Source organism: Panthera pardus, unplaced genomic scaffold (genome assembly GCF_024362965.1).
Source record: "Panthera pardus isolate Hobbes unplaced genomic scaffold, ASM2436296v1 HiC_scaffold_13, whole genome shotgun sequence".
In the NCBI taxonomy this organism is placed as follows: domain Eukaryota; kingdom Metazoa; phylum Chordata; class Mammalia; order Carnivora; family Felidae; genus Panthera; species Panthera pardus.
The window spans coordinates 21,193,294-21,210,080 of NW_026526688.1; the positions used below are offsets into that span (position 1 = coordinate 21,193,294).

At 41.8% G+C, this 16,787-nt stretch overlaps 1 protein-coding gene across 2 annotated transcripts in view; it reads right to left on the minus strand.

Annotated features, from left to right (window-relative positions):
• PDGFRL (platelet derived growth factor receptor like) overlaps positions 1-16,787 on the minus strand; it is a 70,878-nt gene that overhangs the window by 8,465 nt on the left and 45,626 nt on the right. For both annotated transcript variants that reach the window (XM_019466729.2, XM_053900910.1), the window contains exon 3: positions 1,674-1,825. In XM_019466729.2, the coding sequence (XP_019322274.2) occupies positions 1,674-1,825 (152 nt within the window). The remainder of the gene's footprint in view (positions 1-1,673; positions 1,826-16,787) is intronic.

The following is a 16,787-nucleotide window of genomic DNA, read 5'->3' on the forward strand; positions in this document are numbered from 1 at the left end:
CTGTACTGAAAATCCAACTGGCCTCTTGGCTTGCTATTGAGAAAAGAGAAAATGATACAACACATTAGGTCATGCCCCTTTTTGATCCAAGTTTCTTCACAATTGAAGTAAATAGTTTGGTAAATATTTTAGCCTTCCTTTGATTCCCTAAAGAGCTGCCCATAAATTAAGAACGAGGACCTAGCTCCAAAACTCAAAGAGAGTCCTTTAACCCTCATGGGGCATTCGGCTCAAGGGAAGTCTTCAGTTCAAACTTTCAATTCAAAATCCAATCTTTTAGAAGGACGTGATAGTGCTAATCATGGCAAAGAATCTTGAATCCGCAGTGTGAAATAGGGTATCAGTCCTTGTCCAGAAAAACAGGCTCTAAAGGCACATGAGCAAGTCTGTGCAACACATTCCAGAATGAGGATCAGAAGGGATTACCTCTGAACAACTGTTAGCCATTCGCCTGACAACACCAGTGATGCTAGCTAGTGTCTTTCTGCCTGTCTATCAATCTACCCACCACCTTGTCCTAGAAACAGATTAGGGCAGTAAGAACATTAGATCCCAGGTCAGAAGAACAGGGGCTGACTCTTTACTCCCCGTTACCAGTCATGGAACCCTGACCAAGTCACCTTGCCCTTCAAGGTCTCAGCGTCAGCATCATTATTTCTCAAACGGAGATGGTCAAGTAGCTTCTACTTAGTTCCTAGGGGTGTGGTAAAAATGAAACGAGATACATGTGACTCCAACATGGTAGAGTGCTCTGCTGACGCATTTTCTGGCTGGAGAGGAGCTGTGTGGGGGGGAGGGGGGGAAACATTCGAGATTTTGCTAGCATTCATTGATGGCCAGCGCAGAAGATCATTGGGGTCCTAGGCCTAAGTCACTGTAGGTCCGAAAGGTGGAGGGAGTCAGGATGTAGACAGCGCTCATGAGAGCCCCTGCCTGGACACGAAGCAAGCATTGTGCATTTTTAGGCCCTTCACTCAGCGCCGGGATCGGGGCTGGAGCCACAAGGCCCACAGGCTTTGGGAATCGTGCCCCCAAAACTTCAGCTCACAGTACGCTAAGAACAAATACGAGGAGGCCTTTAGCGAAGCATCGTACGGCCATGGAGGCTCTAGAGAGGTCATCATGGGCCCTGAGAGCACAGTGACTACACGTGCACAGCAATGCCGCCCAGTAGAGCTTTTTGTAATGACGGACGTGGTCCCTGTCTGCAACGTCCAGGAGAGCCACGAGCCGCATGTGGCAATGGACCACGTGAAACAGGGCGAGTGGCCCTCAGAAAGTGAGTTTTAAGGGGTTTAATTTTAAACCATTTTCACTTAAATGTAAATAGTCACACATGCCTAGTGGCTGCCATATTGGCCAACGTAGGTACAGACTCAGGAATCGGCCCGGGTTCGAATCCTAGTACCACCACTTACCTGTGTGACCCTAAGGAGGTATTTCATTTCGCTAAAACTCTACTTCCCAACGAACACAAGAGAAATGACAGGAGTGCTTCCCCTGGCGGGTCGCTGGGGAGACTTACACGAAATAACGGACATAGAGTGACAGAGCCTGGCACACAGGGAGCGCTCTGATCGCCACTATTAGGTACTCGGCACCCCGTTGGAACCTGTACCTCTGGGCCAAGTCCAGAACACCGAAGCGCCCCACCGACACGCCCAACGGTTTACCTGTAAAAAAGATGTAGGTGGAGCCGGTTTTGGTCTCGTCCTTCCTGCAGACGTAGCCCTGGCAGAGCTGTCCCCAGCAGCTAAACTCGCCCGTGTCCGCGGCCGTGGAGTTGACCAGAGTCAGCTGGCCATAGCGCTCGTGCTGCCTCACGCTGTCAATGGAAGCGAAGCCAGCTCACGCGGGGGGGCCCCCAGCAGGTGCTCTCCCCTCTGCTGTGCCCCACCGCAAATCCCCCTGGCTCTGCGGGCTGGCCTCTGTCAAGCGGCACAAACTAGTAACAGCATGTTTGGGGGAAAAGTGTGTGGAAGGGTAGGGGGCGGTCAGAGAGAGAAGCTTCTAAAAGGAAGACATGTCGTTTACATTTTTTAACGAGAGGGGATTCTCTTCCACCTCAGCGCCGGAGTTTCCCTAAGTAGAATCACTGGTCCATTAGCAACGCAGCCACAGAAAGGCAGCCGAAGAGCCTTTGCTCCTAATGAACGCACTTAAAGAGCAGTCAACATGAATGGAAGCACACACCGTGGGCCACTGTGAAAATCTCTTGGATCAACAAAGAGAAGGTTCTGAACATAAGCTTGGGATCTTTGAGATGCCACATTTCATAACAAGAATGCAAACTTTCAGGGCTCCTGGGTGGCTCGGTCACTTAAGCGTTTGACTTTGGCTTAGGTCACGATCTCACGGTTCATGGGTTGGAAACCCGTGTTGGGCTCTGTGCTGACAGCTCAGAGCCTGGAGACTGCTTCGAATTCTGTGTCTCCCTCTCTCTCTCTGCCCCTGTCCCCCACTCTCCCTCTCTTTCCCCAAAATAAATAAACATTTAAAAATAAATAAAAACTTTAGGAGAAAAATGCTTGGTTGCTAAGATTTACTAAGCCCCCGTTATGCAGCCCACCTCGGGTACAGTGCTTAGAACGTTTGAGCATTTAACTTTCCTCTGACCTCACACTATTATTTCTACTTATATTTTCTCATTTTGCATCTCTTGCATTTTTAGCTTGTTCATGTGAATATATTTGCAAACTGCTTCAGTTCCTTCTGGAATAAGGAGAGACATAAATATTAATATTGAACTCTATCACTAGCTGACGGTAATGGTGATTCAGTGTATTATGTTGTGACAGGAATCCAGATGTATCATCAACGGGAGACATACTCCCCTGTGGCTTATGAGCCTCTGCACGTGGGCATGCCAAAATAAATGGTTTTAATCCAAGGATGCATCTCAAATAGCCAAATGGCTCACCTCTCTGAGATCCACATACTTTTGCGACGTAGCTGAAACTCTCCTGTTGTGCTTTGCAACGCCGTCAGTGAGGTAGCCACACTAAATTTAGCACACAACCAATGTCTGGTTGGTTGATCCTAAACACAGCCCTGTTCTGGTTCACCGCTGAATAGCTGCTTTCCCCACCAGGGCCTCTGTACTCCCACACCATCAACTACCTCCTTTCAAGGGAACGGAAATCTCTCCCCCTTCAGGAAGCTTTTAATTAGAATCAACTCTCGCTTTCTCCTAGTGACGTAATTAGCCCCCTTGTTCTCTATCCTTCGGATACCCATGGCTTCCTGTTATTACAATGGATGGCAAAAACTCTGAGGGCGGGGACTGGGCCATATTTGTTTTATATTCCCTCAGCAACAAATCTGTGCACAGTACACAGTAAAGATTCCCTAGAAATGAGTGGAGTGAAATTGAATTGAACCACAGGGTTGGAAGTGGAAGGAACCTTAAAGAGAAGACACCCAACCAGTGATGTGTGGGAAAAAAAGAAAAAGGCATCCAGCTCTCAGCACTGCAGATGAAGAAGCTGAGTCTCAGAAAGAAGTGACTTCCCTGAGACCCACAGCTAGTGGACGCTGAGTCAATTACTTAAGTGAGTGAAGTATGTACGCATCAGAGAAGCAAACACATGTAAAGTTCTGCATGCCATAACAAATTCATTGCATTCTTCTAATGGTAGCTTAATTGCACATAATTGCAGAATTACTAGTAGTAATTATTGTGAATACCACTACAACAATGACACACAATACATACCCCACAGCGGAGAGAGCACAGCAAATGAAAAACAGTGGACCTCAAGGACATTACAGTCCAGGTAGGCAGTTAAAACTAATATACACGAAAGGATCAGAGAATAAGTAAACAAGGACAATAGGAATTCTGAAAAGGGATTTATCCCTGTGGGTTGAAGAGGCTGAAGGCAGCTTTGGGGAGGAAGTGAGACACGCCGGACCTTTAAAGGCGGGGGTGGAGAGGCAGGGGCAGTGAGCTCACTTGCTCAGGAAACTACAGTCCCGGGAGGGCTGGGACCAACCTGGTCTGCTCCTCTTACTGCACCCCCACGGCCTGAGTGCGTGGTGGGTGGAAGGCACTCAATACCGATTTGAGGATTTAACGTATTTGCCACAGAGGACACAGAGGGAGGGGGTTGGGAGTCACGGGGCATTTGGTTGAGAACAGGCAGCAGGGACCACCCTCAGGTGTGGAGGTGGGAAGTGACGGCACCTTAGCCAGGGCATGAGGTGGGCGAGGGAGAGGCAGGAGGAAGAGGGGGAGACTGAGAGCCTGTTCCTGTGATGAATGGCGCGGCCAGTGCCGGGGCTGGGCCGGGTGCTGGCAGAGGAACAGAAGCAAATTTAAGGCATGTTTTTCTGGGGGACATTTATGACAGACTGGGTATAAGAGGTGGAAGAAAGAGATATATCAGTAATGACCACTCAATTTGTATTTCTATGTGTTAGAAAGACTGGGGCTTTAACCAACCGAGACGGAATCACTGAGAAGAGAAAGGAGACTAGGGCAGGCAAAATAATAGAGCCACCATTGAAGACTTTGAATTTGTGATGAAATGTGGGTCACCGAAGTGTGGATGCCAGTTCATGTGGCACTTGGAAACACAGGCTGAGGCACAGAGGAGATAAAACAGCACTAGATTTGCATTTGGGGGAGTCATCTACAAAGGAGTAAGAGGAGAAGCTAAAAGAAAGAATGAACTCAACAAGGGAAAGCACAGAGAAGAGGAGAAGTTTGAGGACAAAATCTAGAGCCAAACTAGAGTCCGCCAGGGCAAGAAAAGGTAGATAGAGGACAGAAGAATCAGGAAAAGGTATCATCAAAAAGGAAGATTCAAGAAACGGACGCTCGAAAGCATCAGATACCTTTAAAAGAGATTCCTGCCCCTCCCCCCACACACACTTCATTTGGCAGAATGAAAGTTTTTGCCAATGGCCAAATATGTAATTTCAATTGTGAGGATACAGCCGGCTTTCAGCAGATAAAAAAATAGAAAGGTGGAAAGAAAATGGAGGTGGATGTCTTCCTAGGTGTACCAAAATATCTGAGCACATTCCCTATAGAGCTCAGAACTGCGGTACAAAATCAGCATTTAATTGATCAACGTATCAAGCACCTTCCGTGGACCCAACATTTGCTAACATCGTAGTGATAGAAAGTATTAGATGCCATTCCTACTAGGAAAATAATTGGGCACAAAGAAATTTAGCACTTGGGAATAACCCTACCACCATGAAATCTGCATGCTGTATCTTTAGCAGGATTGGGGGTGGAAGGAAGGAAATGCACTGGAAAACATTTCTGGATTTTTCCACCCCCTCTTGTATGCAAACAATATAAAACAGGAAACAAATTATTTAGTAGGATTACAGTTTAAATGCCAGGATTTAAAATGTCCATTTCTTCTAATGGTCTCACATAGTCCCGGCAGCGGTTTCCCCAAAGGGGTGGACTATGACCTAAGGCCTCTGGGGGCAGAGTCTGCAGGATGAAGTGGAGACAAGGACTCAATGAGCCCTGCAAAGCCCTGGGAGACCCTTCATCCAAGTACTGTCCCCTTTTCTTGTAACACTTAACAAATCCCCAGAACAGTGGATGGTGTAAAGTTTGAGTGGAGCAAAAAGGTGCTGTGACCAAGTGCCTCCCAAAAGTATATTTAAGATTAAGTAGAATTTACACTAATTGGCTCACCTTAGGTCTTTCTCTTCCAAACACGCACTTCCAGACCTGACCCACAGTGAGCTCAGTGAAGGACAAGTCAACGTTTCAAAAAGTATTCAAAATTTAGAACTATGTATGTGTGTGCATCATGTGTGTATGTCTTCCGGGGAGGTCCCGTGGCCTTTACACACAGTCCATTCCCATCAGTGGAGGCTTGAAGTTTTGAGCATGTTGCCCATCCTACTCTCTTCTGGAGGGGTAGATAGGGACGCTATATCATGGGATGGCATAGAGGAGGAGGTTGACAGCTCTCAAACTTAGGGACCACTGTTGATCTCACCTGGGGCAGTGACCAGGTAAGGGTGGTAGGGTCTATGCTCCTATCCTTTCCCTAGACCCTACAAGCCAAGGGCAGGAGGTAAGCCCTCGATTACAAAATAACTAGTCACTGGTCCCATAAATACTTAATGAGCAGAAGTTAAATGGGAGATTCTGAAGTGCAAAGTAAGAGACAAAATGATACTTAAGTAGTGTGCTTCTCTCAAGTTCCCTCTATACAAAATGCCATGGGCAGGCCAAGGAGGGTAACCAGCAAAGCTTCAGGGCTGAGAGAATCTTAGGGGAAGAGAAGGACTTTCACATGCACAAAATAGGGGGCATGCATTCCAAAGGAATGAGATCCCCTGAAAAGAGACAAAAGGCAGTTTGGTGCCTGGCAAAGACATCTTTGACTGGAACTCAGGTGGGCAGAGGTCTATGGTGACAGGCAGCAGTCATGGGAGGCATAAGATCTTGGACGTTGGAGACACATTGACAGGATTCAAACCCTAACTCCACCATGACCTTGAGACTCCTTAGCTAGAAGGCTTGGAGCTCATGCCTTCTACATTCTGGCTACACCTACTTCCTCAGACTTGAATTAACAGCAACAACAGCTAACGCTTGGGAGTGCAGGCTTTGCACTAAGCTTTTTGGATAAGTTCAAGACTTAGAACAGTGTGTGGCACAGAGTAAGTGTTTCAGACATTTTGTATATAGCTATTATGATGGTCCTCTGCTTTTTGTGACCACATTAGGAGGGAGGTACTATTTTTCCTCTTTTACTGATGAGGACACTGAAACTTAGAGAAGTACCTTGTCCAAAGTCTTCCAACTGGGAACAGTAGAGCTTCTAATCCTAGTGTCACAAAGACTCAGCTTACAAATGTTCATAAATGAAAACGGCATGGATTTCCATCCTACTGAAATGAAGTCAAGGAATTTTGACTAAGAGATTATGCCTCTAACTAACCTGCAAATCCTGCTAAATATGGACACACACATACACACGCACATACCCCACAATCAAAAACATGCAAGATCTGATTTAATTAGCTGAGTAATATTTGTGATAGCCTATTTTCTATTTCAACAGCAAGTTAACAGTTCAATAAGTAAGTGGAGTATCTGGGTGGCTCAGTTGGTTGAGCAACTGAATGCTTGATTTTGGCTCAGGTCATGATCTTACCGTTCGTGAGCCCCACCCTCACTTGCATTTTCTCTCAAAATAAATAAATAAAAATGAAAAAAAATCAGTGAGTGATTAAATGGAACAGAAGCAGGAAAACAACTAGTTATTAAACATCTAGTCTGTAATGGACAGAACCTAAGGTACACATGACTTTTTCTCAATCCCACGAGACGGAGATGGTCAAATAATACTGGCTAAAACTTAAGTAACGCTTAATATGTGTTAAGCACTGTTGTAATCCCTTTATAGATTTTGACTAATTTCATCCTCATAAAATCTTTATGAAACAGATGTTATTATCCTCCCCAAGTTGCAGGTGGGCAAACTAAGACCGGAGAAGCTAGCTAACTTTCCCATGTAAGTGTTGGAACCACAGGAGAAGAATTTGAAGGTTAAGTAATGTTCCCCGGGCCACTCAACTGTATGATCCCAGATATTGTGCACGGGAGACCGTGTTGCCTCTGTTGACATAAAAGAGAAGCATCAGGAGCGAGAGAAAAAAGATGCAATCCAAAATCCTCCTTATTCAACATGCACTTCGAAAATTAATTATTTAGTTTCTACCACAGGCAAGGTGCTATGCCAAGCATCAAAGGAGATCAAGATTCATGTGTATTTGCTTGTTCATGTTTCAAGCGTTTGTACAGGGCCTTGTGTTTAAGCTTCTTTTTAAGAATGTGTCAGAAAATAACGGCTCCATGATATGCTGGGAATAGAGCCATATCAACAAAGTACAAACCCTGGGAAACAGACAGCTGGTAAAACATATCAAAGTTTCACAGTTTATGATATAAAAGAAAAAGATGATGAAAAGAAATATGTATGAGAAGCTAGTAGAGAACCAAATATGCAAAATGAGAAACAAAATGAATACAGTTTCAGTATCAGAAACTAAGCTGAAAGGTCCCTCCCTCTCTCTCTGCTTCCTTCCTTCCCTCCCACCCTCCCTCCCTCCATCCCCCTCGTGTATGTTTGAGGACTATCCAAGGACCTCCTCAAAATGCTTGCAATATAACTCCAGTATTTCTATCCCAACAACAGGTTATGTTAATGTCTGTGAATGTGACTCAGGACTTTTCTACTACAACGACTTATGCCAGATTCTTCTGTATTCTTAAAAAGAAGTCAGAGGATGGGATCAAGTTGACAGAGAAGAAAAACCCTGAGCTCACCTCTTCTCACAGACACAACAAAACAACTACATAAGAACAATTCTCTCCGGGAACAACTTGGAGACCAGCAGAGCAGCTCCAAAACAACCACAGATATAAAGAAAAAGGCACATTAAGAGGAGGAGAAGGGTCAAAGACACGATATAGTGAGGGCTCACACCCCGGCACAGAGAGGAGGTAATCCCTGAGCACTGAGGGGTTCAAGTTCCACATCAGCTACCTCAGCGCTGGGGACCTGCAACAGGAAGACAAAACCCAGGAATGTCTTGCTTTGAAAACCAAGGTTTCACCTCAAGAAAGCCAGAGACAATAGGAAGCCAAAACTCTACTTTTCAAGGGCTTGAACACAAGTTACTCACACCGAGACCTAGCACAGAGGCAGCAGTTTGAACAGTGCCTGGGCCATATGTGAAAGAGATTTATTGACTAATTTTAAGGCATGGACTGTAGGAGCAGGGATCTGTAGGGATGTTCTTTGAGAGGGGAAGGCTGGTAAGGTCATTTTATTTACTCTCCCTCTATCTAGCTGGGCCAACACTGGTGGGTGCCACCTCTGACACATTCCATCTACCTTGCCAGCCCACTCACCCCACCTCCACATTACCCTGTGGACCCACCTGACCAGTAGCTGACCCACCAAAATGGCTGTCACTCTGCCTCACCCAGGAGGTGGCCTCAGCTAGGACTGGTACCCCCAACGCAACTCCCGCTATGCCTACCACACTTGGTGAGTAGCCTTGGCCTGGACCGTTGCCCCTCAGAGTGAATCACAGCACAGGGCCTGGGTGGCTCAGTCGGTTAAACGTCTGACTTCGGCTCAGGTCCTGATCTCGCTGTTCATCGGTTCAAGCCCCACATAGGGCTCTGTGCTGACAGCTTGGAGTCTGAAGCCTGCTTCAGATTCTGTGTCTCTTTCTCTCTCTGCCCTTCCCCAACTCGCACTCTGTCTCTCAAAAACAAATAAACATTAAGAAAAAATTTTGGGGGGGGGGGTGTGCACGTGGGTGGCTCAGTTAAGCATCTGACTTCAGCTCAGGTCATGATCTCGCGGTTTGTGAGTTCGAGCCCCACGTCGGGTTCTGTGCTGACAGCTCAGAGCCTGGAGCCTGCTTCAGATTCTGTGTCTCCCTCTGTCTCTGCCCCCCCACCCCCACCCCTGCTCATGCTCTGTCTCTCTCTGTCTCTCAAAAATGAATAAATGTAAAAAAAAAAAATTAAAAAAAGTTTTTTAAGTGAATCACACCACGAGGAGGGGGGACCTGCCACACACACCAGTAGAACCACAAAAGTCAAAACTAGTCCTTACAACTGTTCACCAGCAGCCCTGCAGCAGCTATAGCCCAGCCACAAGAAGGTGCCTACAGATCACACAGGGTCACCCCTGGAGTGCCTGGTTCTGGTGGCTCTTGGGGGGATTGTTCTTCTGAGACCCAGAGGACACCTACTATTTAAGGCCATTCCTTCAAGACTGAGAGACATAGCTGATCTACGTAATACATAGAAACAAACAGAGAGTCAGACAAAATGAGGAGACAGAGGAATATGACAAAACCTCAGGAAAAGAACAAAATGAAGTAGAGATAAGCAATCTACCTAATAAAGAATTCAAAGTAATGGTCATAAAGGTGCTAATTGGGCTCAGAAAAATAATAGATGAACAGTGAGAATGTCAACAAATAAAAATAAAATATTAAAAAGAACTAATCAGAACTGAAGGCTACAATAAATGAAATTTCAAAAATACACCAGAGGTGGCACACCTGGGTGGCTCAGTTAGGTGAGCATCTGACTTCGGCTCAGGTCATGACTTCACTGTTCGTGAGTTCAAGCCTCATGTCAGGGTCTGTGCTAACAGCTCAGAGCCTGGACACTGCTTCCGATTCTCTGTCTTCCTCTCTCTCTGCCTCTCCCCCATTCACACTCTGTCTCTCTCTCTCTCTCTCTCAAAAATAAATAAACATTAAAAAAGATTTTTTAAATACACTGGAGAGAACCAACATCAGATTAGAGGATGCAGGAGAAGAAATCAGTGATCTGGAAGACAGAGGAGTGGAAACCATCCAAGTGAAAGAGAGAAAAAAATTTAATAAAGATAGTTTAAAAGATCTCTAGACAACATTAAGCATAAAACATTAACATTATAGGTATCCCAGAAAGGAGAAAAGAGAGAAAGGGACAGAACACTTTTGTGAAGAAATAATAGCTGAAAACTTCTCTAACTTGGGAAGGAAAACAGACATACAGGTCCAGGAATCAGAGTCCCAAACAAGATGAACCCAATGAGCTTCACATGAAGACATATTATAATTAAACTGTAAAAAATTAATTATAAAGAGAGAATCTTAAAAGCAGCAACAAAAAAGCAACTAATGACATACAAGTTACATACATCAGCTGACTTTTCAGCAGAAACGTTGCAGGCATAAGGAAAAGACATATATTCAGGGTGCTGAAGAAAAGGCCTACAATCAAGAACAATCTTCCCACCAAGACCTACTCAGAATTGGAGGCGTAAAGAGTTCCCCAGACAAATAAAACTTAAAGGAGTTCGTTAGCACTAAACAGGTCTTACAAGAAACGTTAAAAGGATTTCTTTAAGCAGAAAAGAAAAAGTCGTAACTACAAGTAAGAAAATTGTAACAGAAAAAAAATATTAATGGTAAAAGTAAACACATAGTAAAAGCAGTGGATCAACCACTTGTAAAGCTAGTGTGAGGGTTAAAAGGCAAAAGTAGTAAAACGAATCAGACCTAGAATAATTGGCTAAGGAGTACACAAAATAAAAATACATAAAATATGATGTCAAAAACATAAAATGTGGCAAGGGAAAATAAAATGTAATGCTTTTAGAATGTGTCCAAACTTAAGTGACCATCAACTTAAAGGAGACTACTGTATACTTAGGTTTGTCATACACAAACCTCATGATAACTGCAAACCAAAAACCTATAAGAAATTTAAAGAGAGAGCGAGAGAGAGAAAGGAAGCCAAACATTACACTAATTAAAATCATCAAAACACAAGGGAAGGAACCAAGAAAAAAAAAAAAAAAAAAGAAACAGCGACAAACTACAAAAACAACCAGAAAATAGAATGGCAATAAGCACATACCTCTCAATAATGACTTTAAATGTTACTGTACTAAATGCTCCAATCAAAAGACAAAGGGTGAGTGAATGGATAGAAAAACAAGATCCTCTATATGCTGCCTACAAGAGACTCACTTCGGACCTAAAAGCACATACAGACTGAAAATGAAGAGATGAAAAAAAGACATTCCATGAAAATGGAAATGAAAAGAAGGCTGGCATAGCAACACTTACGTCAGACTTTAAAACAAAGACTATAACAAAATACATAGAAGGGGCATTACTTAATGGTAAATGGATCACTCCACCGAGAGGATATGACTGTATTTATCTATGCACCCAACACAGGAGCATCTGAACATGTAAAGCAAATATTAACAGATATAAAGGGAGAAATTGACAGTAAAACAATAACATTAAGTGACTTTAACATTCCATTTACATCAATGGATAGATTATCCAGACAGAACATCAATAAGGAAACAGTGTCCTTAAATGAAACTTTAGACTACATAAACTTAATAGAGATATACATAACAGTTCAAAAAAAAAAAAAAAAAAAAAAAAGAAAACAGCAGAATGCACATTTTTTTCAAGTGCCCAGGGAACGTTCTCCAGATTAGATGACATTTTTGCAACAAAACAAGTCTCAATAAATTTAAGAAGATTGAGATCATATTAAGCATCTTTCCAAACACAACAATATGAAACTAGAAATTTTCACAAGAAAAAAACTGGAAAAAACACAAATGAGGCTAAACAACACACTCCTAAATAATCTGGGTCAATGAATAAATTCTAGAGTATATTTAAAAATACCTTGAGACAAATTAAAATGGAAACCCAATGTTCCATTATCAATGGGACTCGGCAAAAGCAGTTCTAAGAGGGCAGTGATACAGACTATCTCAAGAAACAAGAAAGATCTCAAAGAAACAATCTAACCATACATTCAAAGTAACTAGGAAAAGCATAACAAACAAAACCCAAAGTAGTAGAAGGAAGGAAATAACAAAGAGGAGAATAAAAATAAATAAATTATGCACACACACAAATAAAAAAATAAAAAAAGATCAATGAAAGTAGGAGCTGTTTCTTGGAAAAGAGAAAAATGATAAACCTTTAGCCAGGCTCATTAAGAAGAAAAGAGAGAGGGCCCAAATAAATAAAATCAGAAATGAAAGAGGAGAAATTACAACTACATAAATACAAAAGACTGAAATGAACAACATACACCAACAACTTGAGCAATCTAGAAGAAAGGAATAAATTCTTAGAAACATACAGTCTTCCAAGACTGAATCAGGAAGAAATAAAATATCTGAACAGAATAATCACTGGTAATACTATTAAATCCGTAATCCAAAACCTCCCAACAAAGTCCAAGACCAGACGGCTTCACAGGTAAATTCTACCAAATATTTAAAGAGTTCATAGTATACTTCTCAAACTATTCCAAAAAATGGAAGAGGAAGGAATGCTTCCAAATTCATTCTACAAGGCCAGCATTACCCTGAAAGCAAAACCAGACAAAGACACTATAAAAAAAAAAAGAAAAGAAAATTATGTGCCAATATCTCTGATGAACACAGCTGCAAAAATCCTCAACAAAGCATTAGCAGGCCAAATTCAAAAATACTTTAAAAGAATAATACACCATGGGAATGCAAGCTGGTGCAGCCACTCTGGAAAACAGTATGGAGGTTCCTCAAAAAACTAAAAATAGAACTACCCTACGGCCCAGCAATTGCACCATTAGGCATTTATCCAAGGCATACAGGCATGCTGTTTCGAAGGGACACATGCACCCCAATGTTTATAGCAGCACTATCAACAATAGCCAAAGTATGGAAAGAGCCCAAATGTCCATCGATGGATGAATGGAAAAGGAAGATGTGGTATATATATACAATGGAGTATTACTCAGCAATCAAAAAGAATGATATCTTGCCATTTGCAACCATGTGGATGGAACTGGAGGGTATTATGCTAAGCAAAATTAGTCAGAGAAAGACAAACATCATATGACTTCATTCATATGAAGACTTTAAGAGACAAAACAGATAAACATAAGGGAAGGGAAGCAAAAATAATATAAAAACAGGGAGGGGGACAAAACATAAGAGACTTAAATATGGAGAACAAACAGGGTTATGGAGGGGTTGTCGGGGGGGGGGTGGGCTAAATGGGTAAGGGGCATTAAGGAATCTACTTCTGAAATCATTGTTGCACTGTATGATAACTAATTTGGATGTAAATTTAAAAAATAAAATTAAATATTTGTTTTAAAAAAAGAATAATACACCAATAAACAACTCCACCTGTAGGGATAAGTTACGGTTACCTATATGTTTATTGCAGCAATGACTCAGATGGGAAAGTGACAAATAACATAAAATTCCAACAATAGAGATTTAGTTAAACATACTGTGGTATTATAGTAACACAGAAAAATATTCATGATATGTCAAGGAAAAAATTAACCATAAAACAGTATATACATTTTCACACAATTATTTTAAATATAAAAGTAAAACTGGAACTTACATTTCAAGGGGCTCAAAAAGGAACAAAGTACAAAGCCAGTAGAAGGAAGAAAATAAAAGATTACAGAAGAAATAAATAGAAACTAAAAACCAATAGAACAGATTGATGAAACTAGAAGCTGGTTCTTTGAAAAGATCAACAAGATTGATAAACTTTTAGCCAGACTCATCAAGAAAAAAAAAAGAGAGGACTCAAAATCAGAAATGAAAGAGGAGAAGTAACAACCAAGGCACCGGAAATACAAAGGATTATAAGAATATTATGAAAAATTATATGCCAACAAATTGGACAACCTTGAAAAAATGGATACGTTCCTAGAAACATGTAACTTTCCAAAACTAAAGCTGAAAGAAATAGAAAATTTTAACAGACCAATTACCTGCAATGAAACTGAATCAGTAATCAAAAAACTTCTAACAAAGTCCAGGACCAGAGGCCTTCACAGTTGGATTCAACCTAACATTTAAATTAGAGATTGGGGCGCCTGGGTGGCTCAGTCGGTTAAGCGGCTGACTTCGGCTCAGGTCACGATCTCGCGGTCCGTGAGTTCGAGCCCCGCGTCGGGCTCTGTGCGGACAGCTCAGAGCCTGGAGCCTGTTTCAGATTCTGTGCCTCCCTTTCTCTGACCCTCCCCGTTCATGCTCTGTCTCTCTCTGTCTCAAAAATAAATAAATGTTAAAAAAAATAAATTAGAGATTAATACCTAGTCTTCTCAAATTATTTCAAAAACTACAAGAGGAAAGAAAGCTTCCAAGGTCATTCTGTGAGGTTAGCATTATCCTGATACCAAAACCAGGCAAAGATACTACAAAAAAAAGAAAACCAAAGGCCGATATCTCTGATGAACATCAATGCAAAAATCCTCAACAAAATATTAGCAAACCAAAACCAATAACACATTAAAAAAATCATCCACCATGGTCAAGTGGGATTTATTCCTGGGATGCAAGGGTGATTGAATATATGCAAATCAATCAACCTTAAACATCACGTCAACACAAGAAGGGATAAAAAACTTGATCACCTCGGGGTGCCTGGGTGGCTCAGTTGGTTAAACATCTAACTTCGGCTCAGGTCATGATCTCATAGTCTGTGAGTTTGAGCCCCACATGAGGCACTGTGCTGACAGCTCAGAGCCTTGGAGCCTGCTTTGTCTCTCCCTCTCTCTCTGCTCCTCCCCTGGCTTGTGCTCTCTCTCTCTCTCAAAAATAAATAAACATTAAAAAAAAAAAAACTTGATCATCTCAACAGATGCAGAAAAAGCAACTGACAAAGTACAACATCCACTTGTGATAAAAACTCTCAACAAAGTAGGTTTAGAGGGAAGATATCTTTAGAGGGAACATATCTCAGCATAATAAAGGCCATATATGACAAACCCACAGCAAAGATCATACTGAATGGTGAAAAACTGAGAACATTTCCCTAAGATCAAGAACAAGACCAGGATGTCCACTGTCACCACTTATATTCAACATAGTACTGGAAGTCCTGGCCACAGCAAACAGATGAGAGAAAGAAATAAAAGGCATCCAACCTGAGAAGGGAGAATTAAAACTTTTACTCTTTGGAGACAACATGATCTTATATATAGAAAACCCTAAAAACTGTACACACACACATAACTAGAAACACACACACACACACATTTACTAGAAAAGTAAAGTCACAAGATAGAAAATATACAGAAATCTGTTGCATTTCTCTGCACTAATAATGAAGCTACAGAAAGAGAAATTAGGAAAACAATCCCATTTACAACTGCACCAAAAATAATAAAATACCTAGGACTAAACCTAACCAAGGAAGTGAGAGACCCGTACTTCCAAAATTATAGAACACTGATGAAGGAAACTGAAGATGATGCAAACAAATGGAAAGATATTCCATCCTCATGAATTGAAAGAAGCAATACTGTCAAAATGTCCATATCACTCAAAGCAATCTACAGTTTAACGCAATCCCTATGAGAAGAGTGACAGCATTTTTTTTTAAGAACTAGAACAAACATTCGCAAAATTGTACAGAACCCTAGAAGACCCCAAATAACCAAAGTGATCTTGAGAAAGAACAAAGCTGGAGGTATCACAATCCAGATTTCAAGATATACTATGTAGCTGTAATAACCCACGCAGTATGGAACTGGCACAAAAAAAGACATATAGGTCTTTGGAACAGAATAGAGAGCCCAGAAAGAAACCCACACCTATATGGTCAATTAATCTGTGACAAAGGAGGAAAGAATGTACATTGGGTAACAAACAGTGTCTTCAATAAGTGGTGTACTGGAAAGGCTGACGGCATCATGCAAAAGGATGAAACTGGACCACTTTCTTACACTATGCACAAAACTAAACTCAAAATGGATGAAAGACCTAAATGTGAAGCCTGAAACCATAAAACTCCTGGAAGAAAACATAGACAGTAATTTCTTCTATGTCATCGGCTATAAAAACATTTCTCTAGATATGGCTCCTCAGAACACAAAAGCAAAAATAAACCACTGGGACTACACCAAAATAACCATCAACAAAACAAGGCAATGACAACCAACTGAATAAAAGAAGATATTTGCAAATGGTGTATCTGATAAGAAATTAACATCCAAAACATATAAAGACCTTATACAACTCAACAACAAAAAAGTAATAATAATCCGACTAAAAAATGGGCAGATGACCTAAACAGACATTTCTCCAAGGAAGACATACAGATAGCCAGTCGACACATGAAAAGAGGCTCATCTTCTGGGTATTTACCCAAAGAAAACCAAAAACTAATTCAAAAAGATACATGCTTCCCTGTGTTTATTGCAGCCTATTTACAATAGCTAA